At 40.8% G+C, this 17,354-nt stretch overlaps 1 protein-coding gene across 6 annotated transcripts in view; it reads left to right on the forward strand.

The window, feature by feature from the left end:
- Positions 1-17,354, forward strand: part of LOC121654458 (rap1 GTPase-activating protein 2-like) — a 61,475-nt gene that overhangs the window by 32,444 nt on the left and 11,677 nt on the right. For 4 of the 6 annotated variants that reach the window (XM_042008612.1, XM_042008616.1, XM_042008613.1 and 1 more), the window contains 6 exons: positions 10,122-10,206; positions 11,859-11,894; positions 12,453-12,500; positions 15,110-15,142; positions 15,827-16,066; positions 16,145-16,248. In XM_042008612.1, the coding sequence (XP_041864546.1) occupies positions 10,122-10,206; positions 11,859-11,894; positions 12,453-12,500; positions 15,110-15,142; positions 15,827-16,066; positions 16,145-16,248 (546 nt within the window). The remainder of the gene's footprint in view (positions 1-10,121; positions 10,207-11,858; positions 11,895-12,452; positions 12,501-15,109; positions 15,143-15,826; positions 16,067-16,144; positions 16,249-17,354) is intronic. The other 2 variants (XM_042008614.1, XM_042008615.1) reach the window with 2 other exon arrangements.

Consider the following 17,354-nt stretch of genomic DNA (forward strand, 5'->3'; position numbering starts at 1 on the left):
AGAACTATAACCCAAAACCATAACTAAAAAACGACATACATGATCCTGACACACAGCCGATGATCATGACAGTGGATGGATGGATGGATGGATGGATGGATGGATGGATGGATGGATGGATGGATGGTTGGATAGATGGATGGATGGATGAATGGATGGATAGATGATGGATAGATGGATGGATGGATGGATGGATGGATGGTTGGATGGATGGATGGATGGATGGATGGATGGTTGGATGGATGGATGGATGGATGGATGATGGATGGATGGATGGATGGATGGTTGGATGGATGGATGGATGGATGGATGGATGGATGGATGGTTGGATGGATGGATGGATGGATGGATAGATGATGGATGGATGGATGGTTGGATGGATGGATGGATGGATGGATGGATGGTTGGATGGATGGATGGATGGATGGATGGATGGATGGATGGATGGATGGATAGATGGATGGTTGGATGGATGGTTGGATGGATGGATGGATGGATAGATGATGGATGGATGGATGGTTGGATGGATGGATGGATGGATGGATGGATGGATGGATGGATGGATGGATGGATAGATGGATGGTTGGATGGATGGTTGGATGGATGGATGGATGGATAGATGATGGATGGATGGATGGTTGGATGGATGGATGGATGGATGGATGGATGGATGGATGGTTGGATGGATGGATGGATGGATGGATGGTTGGATGGATGGATGGATGGATGGATGATGGATGGATGGATGGATGGATGGATGGTTGGATGGATGGATGGATGGATGGATGGATGGATGGTTGGATGGATGGATGGATGGATAGATGATGGATGGATGGATGGTTGGATGGATGGATGGATGGATGGATGGATGGATGGATGGATGGATGGATGGTTGGATGGATGGTTGGATGGATGGATGGATGGATAGATGATGGATGGATGGATGGTTGGATGGATGGATGGATGGATGGATGGATGGATGGATGGATGGAATCTGGTGGTTAGTGATGATAGAGTTTCGAGCCGCGTTATAATGCAGGGACGGCCTGCAGGAGTATCAATGTGTTGTATTGGAACGTGTGTGTTAGCATGTGTTAGGTTAGGTTGTGTTAGTGTGTGTTAGCATGTGTTAGCGTGTGTTAGCGTGTGTTGGAAATGATGTGATGTGACACGCAGCTGTCAGAGCAGATAAAGAAACAGCTGAGAGCTTCCAACAACTACTGATTAGAAGCCGTCGCTGCAGGAACACGCAACACGTTTTTCCAGGTTAAGATAAGATTTCTAAACATAGCTGCACCAGGGAAATGTTTGTCAGAGCAGAAATAAAACAAACAACAACAAAGCTGTGGCCTTGTTGATTTATTCAGACTTTCCACGAATGTATTCCACCTCAACCTCTTTTTGACAATGTCAGTTTATGCTACTTCCTGTCTGAAATACAAACCCAAAATAAATGAAGTTCATCTACCAGGGTTGTTTGTAGAATCCTGGTCTCTACAGAAAGCTGAGACATCAACATATGTGTTACTGTGTCAGCGTAAATTCACCTGGAACACAGTGGAAATGCTAGCTCCTCCTAAATGTGCATGTTGGAGGTTTAAATTTTTCCACTGAGCTGCGGTGAAGCTAACTAAATCTCTGAAGTGGTGATGTGGAAGGATTCACTCAGTTTCAGACTGACGGTGACAACCGTGTACTAATATGGTTTTACATCAAGAACTGTTCTGTTCACATCATTCAGATCTGGAACAGAAACAGTAAATGTGTAGATGAAACAGTAGAAACCCAGCTGGGGAGATTTATGGTCACCCCTGCTGGACCGGACCGGGTGATGGACACTCTTCTGTTTTTGTAAAGCCTACGCTGCATCCTGCTGGAAGACTTTTCATGTTTTACGTGAAGAACTTTGAATTATCTTGTACGTGAAGTGTTTTCTACAGGCAAACCCACTTTGCATGCAGGGTTTATTCATTCTCCGACTACATCATCGGGGTGTCTTGGTCACATTTGAAAAGTTGTTTAACATGTTCACGTGTTTTAAAAGACTGACACTTTTTGTGGTGTTATGTAATAAATAACGTTAATAAACACAGAGTGACCTTTTCTCTCTCAGCAGGTTTTCTATCTCCTCTCTGCTCTCTTCTCGTCGGGTTGTGACCTTTCTGTTTGCTCCCGCAGGACTCGGTGAAGGCTGTGGTCTAGTTAGAGTAAAAATTAACCACTGAGGTCAGAAAACTGTCGTCCTCGTCAGCTCACATTTCTTTAACACGTTTTTACCCTCTGAGTCTGATAAATGTTTCATTTGTGCAAAGAAAACACAAAATATTTATTTTCTGAGCTGGTTATGATTTCATCATCATATTAAGTTGTAGGAATCTGAAATTAAGCTTTGGTTGGAAAATGGTAAAAAGGCCCAGAGAACGAGGGATGCACCTACATACTACACCCTGTGTTGTGCAAGTTCATGCTTCTTGTGAAATAGTCATAAGTTCAGTTCTCCCAGGTAAAAATGAAGAGTCACCATTTGGATTTTTACTAGTTCAAAGTTCAGTTCATGTATTTTTTTAGGTTAGAAGTGAGAGTGAAAGTCTGGAGCTGTGAAGAAAAGAAATGAAAGTGTTGAGTCTTGCAATGAAATCATTCATACTAGACCTTAAATTCTATAACATACATAGATCTGCATGTGGAACAGAGGACACAAACAACCTGTTCAGTGTAGCAAGTCAAACAGCTATTTCTAGCTTAATTGTGAAAGTGTATAAATATTACAGATATCTTCTCACACTGGACAGATGCTTCGGCTGTAATGCTTCTTGTAACCTAATTAAAAGCTGAAGAAGCTGACGTTCTGACTTGTTTTTTAAGTGCAGGCGGGCATAATTCACTCAGAAATGATAGTTTCAAACAGGATATTCCCGTAAATAATCCCGCGCAGACGAGGCACCTGGTGTGCACGCAGCATGCAGCTTCTTGCGGGGCTTTGCTTTTGTTATGCATTGTTATGTTATTGCGTGCAGTGCATTGTGGGAAATGTAGTGTAAAGTTGTAGCTCCAGAGAAATGTAGGCAGAGACTCATATGATCTGAACCAGTTCAAGTTCTTTATTTGCAAATGTGTTTGGTTCAGTTCACAGAAAACTTTGTGCTCTTTTCAACTTGTTCGTGCACATCACCGACTACATGATGTGCGTGTACTCATAATCAGTATTGATAAAAGTGTTCTGACACTACACAACTCAGTTCATGAATCAGAATTTGGCATCATCTCGGCATGAAAAGCAGATTTGGGGCGTGGAGATGCTTTGTGACACTGATAAACTGATAAATCCACTAAAAACCATTTAATCCTCCTTACCTATGAAGACAGTTTCCAGCCTTACAAGCAGAGGATGCAGCAGGACGACTCATCGGGTGTTCCACACATTAACCTGTCAGTCGTCTGTCTGACATTCTGGTCCACACTCCTTACCAGTCAACTGTCATGTTACTAGTTTGTTAGTGTTCAAATCGGTACTCTGTATTAGCAAGTATTCAAAAGTACTTGTACTCGGTTTGAAAAAATGTTGTATCTGTGCATCCATAAGTAGAAGAAAATGAAGTTTCTCTTTCTTTATGTTTACTGACAGACTTCTTTCTTCAGTACAGTCAGATACTAACCGTATATCTCCCTCGTGCATGAAGTTGGATGAACAGACAGATGTCGTTTGTTCATATGCAGCCTTCTGCAGGAACATGCTAATGCCCACCAAGAGGTTTAGAATTTACCCCAACAACCAGCCATGGGTCGACAAATCTCTGAAAGCTGCAGTAAAGAGGAAAAGATTAGCACTTCAACAAGGAGAAGCATCAGATGCTCACACAGCTAACAAAGAACTTAAAGTGTTCGTCCTAAAGGCCAAGCAGAATTGTAAAGCTTCCTTGGAGAACAAAACGGCCTTATATAGTCTTGGCCTGGACCAGTATGACCAGTATTTCCAGAGCAAAATAAACAGGTCCAGAGTGACTCTAACTGGCTTCATATCAGACTGATTTGCCAATGCTCTGTTTTTATAGTCGCTTTAACTTGTTGGATTTTATTGAAGGGATCCGGGAACCGAGTTGATCGTCAGCATTTCCCTGTGGAACAGACAGTGTTGAAAAGTTAGCAAACGTCTTGAACCTGATAACATCTGCGGCCAGCTACTTGATGGTGGTGGTGGGAACTCGGAGGATGAAGGCAAAGCTGTCATCCCTCTAACACCCTGTCCCACCAGGTGCAGCACTGGGAGCACTGGCAGCTCCTCCAGGTGCTGCAGGTCCTTCCTGCCTGCTGCTGTCAGACTGGACAATAAAGAAAAATCCTGCTGTCTGCAGACAAATAAATAAATAACTGAGTAACAACCGGATTCTTGCACAATGCACTCCACCTCACCCCAGTATTCATTTCACCGTTTCGCTGTTTCCACTTGTTTTCTACTTGTTTTCTACTTGTTTTCTACTTGTTTTCCACTTAGGATGTTATACAGTTTATTCTTATATGTCCTCTCAGGCACATCCTCTCTGTACTGTGTACAGGTAAAATCATTATTAAAGTTGTAATTATTTATTTAATCTGTTTTAAATTTTTATGCTAAATATCTTATTTTCTTTTTTTTTATCATATTTTCTGTCTTTCATTCCCTACCTTTTATTGTTGTTCCTGCAGCTGTCTCCTTTTTAAACAAGACTGTAAGCACGTTATAATCTCTAACTGGAGGCAACTATTTCTTTATTGTTTGTTTATATTTAATCAAGTTTGATTCCTTCTTCGTTCTTCTATCTTAGGTTTTCCCTATGGTGACCAGATTTTTATGGTGTTATTTATTTATTCTGGTAATTTATTTAGAAAAATCTGTGTTTGTGAAAGTATTCATGTACGTATGAACAGGGTCGGAGTTTCTGCCACAGTTTAAAACTTTTATCAGTCATCAGTCATCAGAGACCAATATATGGAGAGCATCACTGCACAGCTGACAAAGATGCAGAATTAATGTGAAATTAACTAAATCTAGACATGTGTTCATAGTTCTACATGTTAAAATCCACTGAATAAACTCATTAACCCACATCATTGAACATCTGTTATTAATAAAACAGTCATATAAGTTCACAACCTTAAATACAAGAGCTATGTGTTACAATCTGTCCTGTCACTCCAGCACTCCCCTGTCCTGCCACTCCTCCATTCACTCCTCACTTCCCTGATCCTCCACACCAGTTCCAGATCCTCATCAGTAATCTAGTCAACCTGCCACACCTGTCTTCCTTTGTTCCCCAGTCCTTTATATACCCCACCAGTTCAGTCTCTCATTGTCGGACCTTAAACCACACACCTCAAGGACTCACTCCCGTTCTGTCTCCAGATTCCTCACGTCCCGGTTGGTTATTGTATGTGTATCTGCAATATTCCATTCTGTCAATAAATCTGTTAAACGTCCCCTTGTCTCCCCGGAGTCCAAGTGTAACAGAATGGTGTCCTCTAAGGCCCACCCCTACAGCCAGCAGGATAGAAATATAAGTACCTTTAGAAAACCAATAAATTCTTGGGTAGTAAACTGATCTTGTTCGGGCTAAAATACGTTATCGTTTCAAGGTTTCATGTGCAGTTCCTCTCACAGCCACTAGAGGTCCTTTTAACCTGATAACAGCTTGTTATTGTTTGAATAAAGATGGAACAAACCAACACATCTGAGTCAGTCTGTCATTTTTTACTGTCCTTGCATCCTCTGAGATGTTTGCAGAATAGGCCTGGGCGATATGAACCAAATTTAATATCTCAATATTTTTTACCTGAATCTCGATATACGATATATATCTTAATATTTTTTTCTTTTTCAAGTAACCAAAGAGACAGCGCTAATTTACAGCCTTCAGTGAAAATACACTTTTATTCAGGATCCCGTGCATTAACCCATTAAGGCCTGACCCATGAAAAAATGGTAAGAAAGTCCAAGTAATCTACCATTTATTAACATGTGATACATTAAAAATATTCTAATGTGGTTTTCTGCTTCTGGGTATCTATTAGGGGACAGAAGACGAGTATCAGATTGTGTTCAACAGGATTTTGAGCAAAGTTTTTACCATTAATTGAAGCAAAATGTCTCAGAAAATGTATGTAACACATATTTCTCGGGCTCTTATGGATTAAAACAGTTGACTGAAATAAAAGAAGCTTTATATTAAATTAAATGCTCCTAAAACAAAATGAATGAAAAATAGTTTTCAATGGCCATAACAAAAATACAGCTGTGCCAAATGCTAAAGAAAAGATGCTTTAAACTCTAAACAAGCTATCTCAACATAAATGATATTCCTTCAATCTATATCGCGTCTGATAAAATCTTGATATATTTGAAAATCTCGATATATTTGAAAATCTCGATATATTACCCAGCCCTAGTGAAGAGCTTCTCTGTTTGGACTTTCTGAGTTTTTCTGTTGTTGCCTGTTTAAGCTGCCGCGGTGTTGAAGCTGTCAGCCTCCTGACCTGTCGGATCTGGAGGTTCTGGTTTCATTTTAACTGTGAAACTTTGACAGATTGAAACTATGGGAAATAAAATCAGGACTGTTGTCCCTGCGGTTTTACTCTGACTGAATTGTCATGCAGCATCCCTCTCTTTGTGTTAACACATGGCTGAGATGAGGTCATCAGGCTCTCTGCACCGCCACCGGCCCTCCAGCTGCTCCACTTTCATCTTTTCTTCTTTGGAAATGTCACTTCAGTTAAATTAATTTGGATTCATGAAAGACAGCAGAAAAAGAGGACGAGGACAGAAAGTCAGAAATAAAGAACTTTTTTCTTTGTACTAAAGAAAATTATTATTCTCTCTTGTTCTTTTTTCTTTAATGTTGAAGCTTCACAAAGATGTGAAATGCAGCCTTAATTTTTAATTTCTTTAACTTAATGATTTTAATTTAAATTTAAAACAAAATTTGATCAGTTCTGGTTGGTAAGTTCATTCAAACTTTTCAGTTTTAAAAGACTGAAACAGCAAATTCTAGAACCTTGAAGAAACCTCCATCCATCCATCCATCCATCCATCCATCCATCCATCCATCCACCATCCATCCATCATCCATCCATCATACATCCATCCATCATCCATCCATCATCTATCCATCATACATCCATCCATTCATCCATTCATCATCCATCCATCCATCCATCCATCCACCCATCAACCCATCCATCATCCATCCATCCATCCATCATCCATCCATCCATCATCCATCCATCCATACATCCATCCATCCACCCATCAACCCATCCATCATCCATTCATCCATCCATTCATCATCCATCCATCCATACATCCATCCATCCATCCATCCATCCATCCATCATCCATCCATCTAATCGGCCTGCTCTGGATGTGAAGGAGCAGCGGTTCTGCTATGATCTCCTCCTGATGACTGAGCTTCTTACCTTTTCTCTAAAGGCTCTTTATACAGAGGTGGAGGTCATGTTTTCAGTGATGTCTGTCTGTCTCAAAAAGTGGATTTTGATTAACTTTTTAGAAAATCTCAGAAATGGAATAAAGGAACAAATGATTGGATTTTGGGGGTGATCCGCTTTACTGCCTAGGATTTTTTAATTAACACAAAACATACAATTGATAACGGCTTGGTGGAAGTCTGTGCTCTCTGTTTCTAGTTTGGTCTGCTTTCGGGACCTGTGCATATGCGTAGCCTAAAGGAGCAAACAAGTACTACCACAGGAAACCATGGGGGGCAGTCCTGAGCCGTAAAGCTGGGCAACCAGAGAAAGGAACAAAGAAGCAGAAGAAACTGTGACATATTTAAGTCCTTTCAGACTGCCTCCAACTTTAAATGTCTCTTTCTGAAAATAAACATTCTCATCTGTTGATGTCAGAACTCAGAGGTGAACTCTGCACTGCCCTCTGGTGGATGTGTTGGCTAACAGCCATGTTAACATAGAGGATGTATGAAAGTATGAGAGGAGTGATGTTTGAAACGGACATACCTGTTTATGTACATAAACAGGTATGTCCGTTTGCCCTATGCGACCTCCAATTTGGTCTCACGACTACAAGAAGCCACATGATAACATGATAATAGATTAATATTTTCTTTCTGGTTAAACAAACATGCAGATTGTGTCATTTTTGAAAGGTGGACAGTGTTTGACTAAATATTTAGGAGTTAGGAGAGTTGATCAGGAGCAGACTCTGCTTCCTCATCAGAAGACGTGTTGGTGGGATTGAGAAGGTCTTCTTAGTATTCCCTCCACTGCCTCACAACATCCCGAGTCGAGGTCAGCAGCCCCCCATCCCCACTGTACACAGTTTTGACGGAGCACTGCTTTCCCCTCCTGAGCCGCTGGATGGTGGACCAGAATCTCTTCAAAGCCGTCCGGAAGTCTTTCTCCATGGCCTCTACAAACTCCTCCTATACCCGAGTTTTTGCCTTAGCGACCGCCGAAGCTGCGCTCTGCTTAGCCTGCCGATACCCATCAGCTGCCTCTGGAGTCCCACAGGCCAAAATAGGACTCCTTCTGCAGCTTGATGGCATCCCTTACTGCCGGTGTCCACCAACGAGTTCGGGGGTTACCACCATGACAGGCACCGACGGCCTTATGGCCACAGCTGCGGCTGGCTGCCTCGACAACAGACGCACAGAACACAGCCCATTCGGACTCAATGTACCCCGCCTCGCCCGAGACATGGTTGAGGCTCTGCCAGAGATGGGAGTTGAAAGTCTTTCTGGCTCTCCTATCTCTGGGGCTGAGGTCGCTGAGGTGGTTAAAAAGCTCCTCGTTGGCAAGGTGCTCAGTCATGACTGCATCTGATGGGACTCAGATTAGGAGGTAACACCCTCAGCTGGAAATCTGATAAATATTCTCCGATCTCCTGATGCTTCATCTTCCTGCAGGCATCAGAGGCGCTGTGGGAGGAGCATCAGCTTAGCGGCACTGCTCCCCCACTGGCACCCATGGTTCGGTATAGATGACTGGTTGAGAAACCAGCACACCGGTCACTGTTGTCGCAGCATGACTCTGCACCATTTCAATTGCATTTCTGTACAAATAACCAGTGACGGGTCATCGATAGCCAAAAGCATCAAATCTGATTCAGCAATATTTCAATTATCATTTTTTAAAATATATCATTTACAATTTTGCACCACGGAACAAATAAAAAAAACAGCAAAAATGGAGATGCAGATGCTAACGATGAACGGTGAACTGTATTTAAACCAAACAGGACTTTTTAGAGTTGAGTCAAAGTGACCGTTACCAGTTATGTAACGGATTGAAACCTAACAAAAACTTTACCTTTTTATCCTAAGTCATGGTTCATCTGAAAGTGCTGAGTCAGCAGGTTTCATCATATTTGTTTTTCAGAAGCATCTCTCTGCAGTGATGGAGAAGCTGTAAAACTTATCAATATTCATCAATGACTGTTTTTTCAGTATGAATCAGCAGTTAGTCAAATTTGACTCAACAATATTCAAATTTGGGTCAACATCTGAGTACAGAATGACTAATCAATATCTGTTTGTTAATTATCGATATTGAACAATGACCCATCAGTACTGACGTTGTTTCACTGTGAGTCAGCAGTTAATTTTTTAAATCATATTCAGATCATATCATGATGATTCATCAATATTTGGTTCTTTGAGTATAAGCTATGACTCCTCTGACAGTAAGCTGCGAGGTGATTGGCTGGTGACAAATCCAGGTCGCTGTACTGTTAGTGGATGAAGCCATGGCAACGATGAGAGAGGGTTGAGAAAATGAACCTCTGGCTAGTTGGTGATGAGTGGATGTGTCGAGTCTTCCTCGCCGGCTGCTGGATGTGGGAAGTCTTCCTCACCTGCTGACATATGAGAGCTTCATCTTTGTTGACACACGTGTGACAAACATAATGATGATAGGTCACGCTCACACACGCACACACACGCACACACACACACACACACACACATGTTTACAGGGCAGCAGGTGTGTGTGATCACACGGATTAGTGCAGGTGATGATGAAGAGGCGCAGCTTTTAAATGTGGACGTTAGAAAGTGAAACTGTGATAAATCGCTCTGACTGATCAGTGTTACTGATGATCTCCTCCTGTGTTGCAGCAAACAGGACCTCCTGACCATCTCCACTGTTCCCAATGCTGACTGCCCCCCCTCTCCCCCCCGTACTGCACCCCCCACCATGAAGGTAACTGATTAGAAAGTATGGTCCAGATTTGGCCCAGTTCGGCCTACTTTGGCCTCTTATTGGCCCACATGCAGTGCTGTCTTTGTGCTTGTGGCCCAGATCTGTAGGTCAGGACCAGGTTAAACCCAGAACAATCTGGTCTCCAACTGGACCGGAGCAGTATGATTACAGCATAGTAACTAATAAATAAATAATTTACAAGTACATTAACAGGATGTTTACTTTTATTTATCCTTTTAAAAATATTACTAATTTCAATTAATTATTAAAATGATTAATTAGCATTCATAGCAATATAATGATATTATCATTAACTATTTTTATTTTAATATTTAAACATTAATTATTTGTCTTAGTTACATATTTACATCATTTTATTTAATTTTAAAAATATTTTTATTGTATGTGATATTTTATATATTTTAAATTAAAACAAATAATATAATGAACATTTATATTTTATAAAAAATGTGTAAGCTTTTATAAAATTTTACATTTTTTATTTAAAAATCATTTATACAATTTTATATATTTTCACATTTTATTTATTCATATATGTTAAATAGATCTTGTTATATACATTATATTTCTATTTTATTTTTTCATCTATATAAACATGTTATATAGGTTTATTTAGATATTTTATATATTTTACATATTTCCAGCTTCTAGACCAGCATAGATCTATAAAACCAGCAAACGTTTGATTCCAAGTATCTGGAGAAAAATCCAGTATTTTACATGATGGTCAGACGAGCTATTCCACATCTAGAAGTTATTTTAAACGTACATACGTGTATATTTCCACATGTGTGTAGTAATCGTGACCACCTCATCATACAAACTGCAGTCACATCTATTAAGTCAGAAATAGAAAACAAAAGTTCTCCCCCATCTTAAACACGGGTCAAGACTGGAGAATGTTACAAAGACCAGTCTTAGATCCGAAAGTGTTAATTATATAAATTCATTTATTTAATTAAAATACTGAATATATTTGTGTCATTTACAGGTGAGACAGGTGATTTTTCCATCAGGTGCAGCAGCTTCTAGAGACGATCACAGAGGAAATAAATAAACTAAAAGAATTGGTTTGATTTCAATAATTTGAGTAAGTAAGTAAGCAATTGGAGTAAAATGAATCACTGATCACGTAAACAGAGTAAATGAAATTAAATTCCTCTGGTGGAAAGCACATCCTCATTAATAAAGTACAAGGTCTATTTTATGCTGTATATTCATTTTTTATACCCTTGAGTTGTAAAATTTCCAGCTTTGACTCAGTTTTTGGGGTCATGCAGAGCAGAGATAAAATTTTAGAATAATTTCACAAATAAATTAAAGCAAAGTTTATAAGAAGGTATAAAATGCATAATTTTCATTAAGTCTTAACTTGAAGAGAAGCAGTTGGCGCCTGGATGGTGATGATGGAGGGCCAGATATGAGCCCTCTCGGAACCAGATCTGAGCCTAATCTGAGCCGGATCTGGGTCCTGTCTGGGCCGGATCTGGGACCTATCTGAGCCGGATCTGGGCCACAGCAGCAGCAATATGTAGAATTTAAGTGTAATTCCAGTCAGTTCATTGTTTTTTATGGGTCAAACTGCTTCTATTCTCTGCTATAAAGAAACACTCACACTCGTCTGTTTGCAGTCGGCTCACTTCTTTGACATGATGGACAAAATGGAGGTAAGACTTTAACCTGCACCTGTTGGACATCCACTCATTACATGTTCTGCTGTACAAATACCACAGAATATACATGCTGATGTTTTTGTGTAAATTCTCCTCTGAAAGCAGAATTTGTCCCAGATCCGTTTAACAGAAATGAATTTTAGTCTTAGTTGCTTTTGTGTTCATGGTGTTCTATTTGCACTATTTATGCACCACTTTTCTCACATTTCTACATGGTGCGGCACAGTTTTTCTTAACTTTATGTCAGATTTATGGGTCCTAAAAACTCCTGGTGTGAGTTAAACTTCCCAGAAAACAACTGCCAATGTCTATTTTTTTTTACTGTATATTAATGTGAAATTATTCTTATTAAAAAAAACACTTTTCTTTATTAACATACATACTGCTGTTTATTTTCCCTCAGCTCATAATAATCCACCAAATGTGGATTGATCCACCAGAGAAAATAGTTCCAGAGCAAATGTCTGGCTGTAGAGACAAAAGGATGAATCAGTGGTTTCAGTGTGAAATGCTGGAGTCTAAACACTGTTTTCTGTTCCTGACACCAACCAGCAGGTGCCAGAGGCGGCCGAGATGAAGACAGTCCCTCAGAGACAGAAGGCATGTCTGTCCATCTGTCCGTTCTCATGTCCCTCCACGTTTAGGCGGTGGGCCAAGGGGAGATTTTGTGTATTTGGACGATCCCTTCCAAGGGAGGACCTAATTTTTTGTTAACGGCATCTTCATTTTTCATCAGTTGGCGCTCTCACCTCTTGTACATCTTTTGTTTATCGGCAACTTTATCAGAGTTGCTGGTACCGGCAAACCGAGCAGTCAGCTATGCTCGAGGCCCGACATGCATGACGTAGTTGTAGTTATTGTCCAATGACACGCCTCAAAACTTGCCTGTGGCTTGTAACCTGCTAGTAACAAATGTGGGTTTTTTCTTGGTTTTTTAAGCTAGCGCTTTCATTGTTGATCCCATCAGCCTGTTAAAGATCACACTACAAACACACTTATACACTCCTGAAAGAAATTTGCAAATCACTTTGATACGTAAATGAATCGCTATAGAAAGTTTGTTATCGAACGTCATTAAAAGGTGAAAATGTATTAATTCAGTCCTTACTGTCGTACCCAACATGTCCTCAAACTGTCACAGGGCACTGAAGTCTGCTCCAAAAGTTAAAGTATCTCTGGTTGGTCATAATATTACCAATTTCCCACATTTGAGGTCCACTGATCCCCCCCCTGCCCCCCACCAAACACACACACACACACACACACCTGTCAATCTAACAAAATGATGAGCATGACATCACAAAAATGAGCTAGCCACAGACTCTTGTTCAAACTGTTTGCTAGCAGACGCCCCAGAAATGGAGTGCTTTATGCACGTTTTATTAAAGATAGTCCAGTAATCCCCTTTACAGACACAGGACGGAAGAAATTTATTGCTTCTGTGTTTATGTGGAAAGAGTTTGGTACCAGAGAGAGAACTGTGGCAGAAGAGGCAGTGCAGAAATTTAATCTAAAACTGAGGTTTGTCATTGTCATGCTACATTGTATAGTTGTTTTGTGGATGGCTTTGACTTGCTAAAGACTGAAAATGGAAATTACTTTGCTAACTGTCCCTTTATAAATAAGTTAACTTTAAACTTCAGGAACCTGCTGCACTTCCAGCCAACAGTGGCCATCCCAGAGACTGCTACCGCCACTTCACTAACGTCACCAACATAAAACGAGCCCAGAGAAGAAGTGAAAAAGAGGCTGAAAGAGAGGGTAGATGTCTTGTGAATCCTGAACTTCAGCTGTGAATCTGTGGAGAAAAAAATGGAAACTGGCATCAAGGCACAATGATATTAAGTACATTGAACTTGTTAACCAAACTTTGTCTTTAATTTGTTATATAAGCTTATTGCATTCTTAGAATTATGTAAAAAGACTCGATATAATAACTATCACTATCACCGAATTTCCTTCCATTCTATTGCTCTCTGTGGCTATTTACATTATGGTAACACCAGTAATATACAGTAAATAAACTAACCGGTAACATTAATTATATTTACACTAAGCTCTTAACGACTGACGCTGGCCAGCTGCCAAATGACCACAAGTTTAACCTCGACCAGTTTGGGTTATTTCAAAGCAGATACTGAAATATAGATTCAGATCTTTTGGGCTTCACATTTGTGTAATTAACTGATCAATTAATCGAGCATGCGTTAACAAGACGTAGCATTTACACAAAATGAACTTTGCCAAAGTTTTGCATCAAATAAATAGCATAGACAGCATTTTTGAGCAACTTTAATACTTCATTTCTTTATTCTTCATTTCTTCTTACAATAATATTTACCAACAAAAGCTGCTTCTGTAGCTCAAGAAAAAGGTTTTTAGATGAGTCCACCATGTTTCCACCAGTGGATATTCTTGAGATCAACAGCTGGGCTTCGCATATCTACGTCTGATTGGCTGAATAACTTCATGTAATTTTTAGCTTTGATGCCATTGGTTCAATTAACTTAGTAAGCTGCGGTGTTTGCCAGTAAATTTAACGAACTTTAAAGTATGATTGTGGAAAAATGTGCAAGAGCTAGAAGTGCCAATAAACAAAATCTGATCAAGAATAAAACAAGCTTTAAAATCCAGGTCCTCCCTCATTATCATTATTTTCAAAAACTAAAGCTGATAAGCGGCCTCGGCCCACCGCCTGGTTCATGTTACACTGTGTCTGTAGAAAAGCAGTTGAGTGGCTGCGTTGGTTGCTCCGTGCAGAAAAGTCCAAACTAGCAGCTCATATAGATAGAAGGTTGTTAGCTCATGTAGATGGTTTATTTTTATAAAATCCAGTTAAAAAAAACTCTAGAAAAACAAGTTTGTTAATAGGTTAATTACTTGACCATGCCTGCTAAGGATGAGGTCTTCAGGCTGGTTGCCAGACTCAGCCATCCTCGTCTCCTGGCCCCAGTTTTCCTCCAAAGACCTGACAAGGACTCGTACCCCTGCTATGATAACTACGTTTCATCATGCATGAAGAAGTAGTTTTCATTTAAATATGTTTGCAGTCCATTTCCTTTTTATTTAAAACGTGAAAATATTTATTTTTCTCCACAGTATTTTTCACACATTTAGCTCCACAGCACATAAACTCTTTAAAATGAGTTTTATTTTTTAAAAATCAGTTGTCTACATGTTTTTTGTGATTTCCTGTTTGTCTTTTTCAGGACGACTACATTCCTTATCCAGGGATCGAGGAGGTGAGATTTACAAACAGCTGAAACACACGAAGTTTAGACTCGCTTCAGGAGTTTAAAGATGTCAAAAAGACGACTGTCATCAGTTAGATCCATCCATTTTATCCGATTCGGACAGGAAATCCATTTCCAGACATGAGATATGAAGACAAATGTCTTGGTGTTGAGCTGACAGCAGAGATTACCATCATGTTTCAGCTTTTTTCAGACTTTCACATCTTTAACCCTTAAAACTCCAGCAGGTCTCCCCGAGGTCTATCTCCTCCACCACCAGGAGCGGTGGTGTGTATCTCTGTGGGGTAAATGTGATGGATATTTTACCCTTTAGCTGATCTACGGAAGTTTTCCAGACATTTCTACCCCGTCCAGGAGGTTTACAATCCAGCCACTAAATGTAGTTTTATTCAGAGACTCTATCTGGTAAATTCACCATGATAACAGCATTATTTATCACATTTCATCATAAAAACATCACCATCACTACTATGTTGCTAAGAGACATCTATTTAGACCTGGACATGATGATGAAGTCACTGGACTCTGATCAGATTGATTTCAGTCGAATTGAAGGAATATTTGTCCTCTAAACTTTTTTCTGTGGAAAGAAAAGGAAGTAGAGATAAGATCCTTCTGGTTACAGCTACATGATGTCTTCACAAGTGATGGAAACATGACCGTGTGTTTCAGGTGCTGGAGAGGGGAGGTCCGTACCCTCAGGTAATCCTGCCTCAGTTCGGGGGTTACTGGATCGAGGATCCTGAGGCTCCGCCTCCTTCCACCTCTCTAGTGAGCAGGGGTGAGGAGGCGCAGGATGGAGGAGGACTGGAAGGTAGGGAGGAGGAAAAAACTCCCCCAGGGGATAATGGGTACCAGCTGGAGGAGATCAACGAGGCCGCTCGGGCGTACAGGAAGCACTTTGTGGGCAGGGTGAGGAGGCCACCCTCATGTTGGTGTTTGTTGTGTCCTCCGTGTTTGTTTGTAACGTCTCTCCTACTTGTCTCTCAGGAACATCTGAACTTCTTCTGCTCGTCCAGCGGTCTGGGAAACCTGCTGCTGTCGGTCCGGCACGAGGAGGAAAGGGACCACGAGTACCTCCATGTTATCATCAGGTACCTTCATGTCCTCCGATCCTCAGACCACTACCTGCAGTCAGACTCCTGCCAGCAGGGGCTGACTCCTCTGGAACGATTCTAAACTTTTCCTTTCTAATGCTGTCACATACCAGGAGATTGGACTCATAAATAATCAGAAACCCAGGGATAAGTGATGGAGTTTTATTTAACAGACAAAAGAATGCACAGTAACTCAGGTAACTGGCGGAGCTCAGAGAGACCGAGTGGAGAACAGCAGCAGCGGGCGCTTCCGTGTTTCTCCGTCAGAGCGATAAAACCAAGTCCGTGATCTAGAGACAGAATCCTGTGAGCAATCCAGATGTCAGTAAACCATAGAATCCGATAATTAACCAAGGCAGAGTTACCGGTAAGGGAGCAGGCAGAGGCAGAAGTTCAGGTTCGGGAATACAGGATCGACGACGGGCAGGCAGAAAGACAAGTAATACGGGGAAACAGACTGGGAACAGAGGCTGGATACGTGCAGGGAGAAACCGAGACGATCTGACAGCTAAGGGTTGAAACAGGCAGGTATATGAAGCTCTCAGCGCAGGTGGAGCACATAAGCAATCAAGCCAGCGTGCAGAGAAGATGCCTTCAGAGCAGCTGGGAAAAACAGCCTCTGAACCACGGAGCATGACAAATGCAGCAAGATATAAAAGATTCATTTACAAGCAGCTACATACATCTGTTTCATAAAATCTGTAGTTGAAGTTCACGTTTACAAACCACGTCTGAAAATGGGAAACTACTCCAAAAGCAAAAATAAATAATAATAAAAAAAATAAAAAACATTCTTCTGTAGTTGATCATTTGGTTTGAGCCTGAATTTAACAAACTTTGGTCCAAAGAAATTATTTTCTGGAAGAGTTCCCAACAGGCAGATTACCTGGTGGCAGATGAGGGTATCAAGTTTGGGCTTTAAAGCAGTGTCCACCAAAGGTCCTCTTTCTCTTGTTTAATCCCTTCCCCTAACCCCCTTGCTTTTCCCCACCCCATGTCTCAGTGGTAAGGGGGTAGGAGTAAAAGCATTCCCCGTTATACATCGTCGCTATGTCAGGTGAAGCAGTGAGTGTCTGGGACAACTGAGTGGCAACAAACAAAAA

Source organism: Melanotaenia boesemani, chromosome 15 (assembly GCF_017639745.1).
Source record: "Melanotaenia boesemani isolate fMelBoe1 chromosome 15, fMelBoe1.pri, whole genome shotgun sequence".
NCBI classification, from domain to species: domain Eukaryota; kingdom Metazoa; phylum Chordata; class Actinopteri; order Atheriniformes; family Melanotaeniidae; genus Melanotaenia; species Melanotaenia boesemani.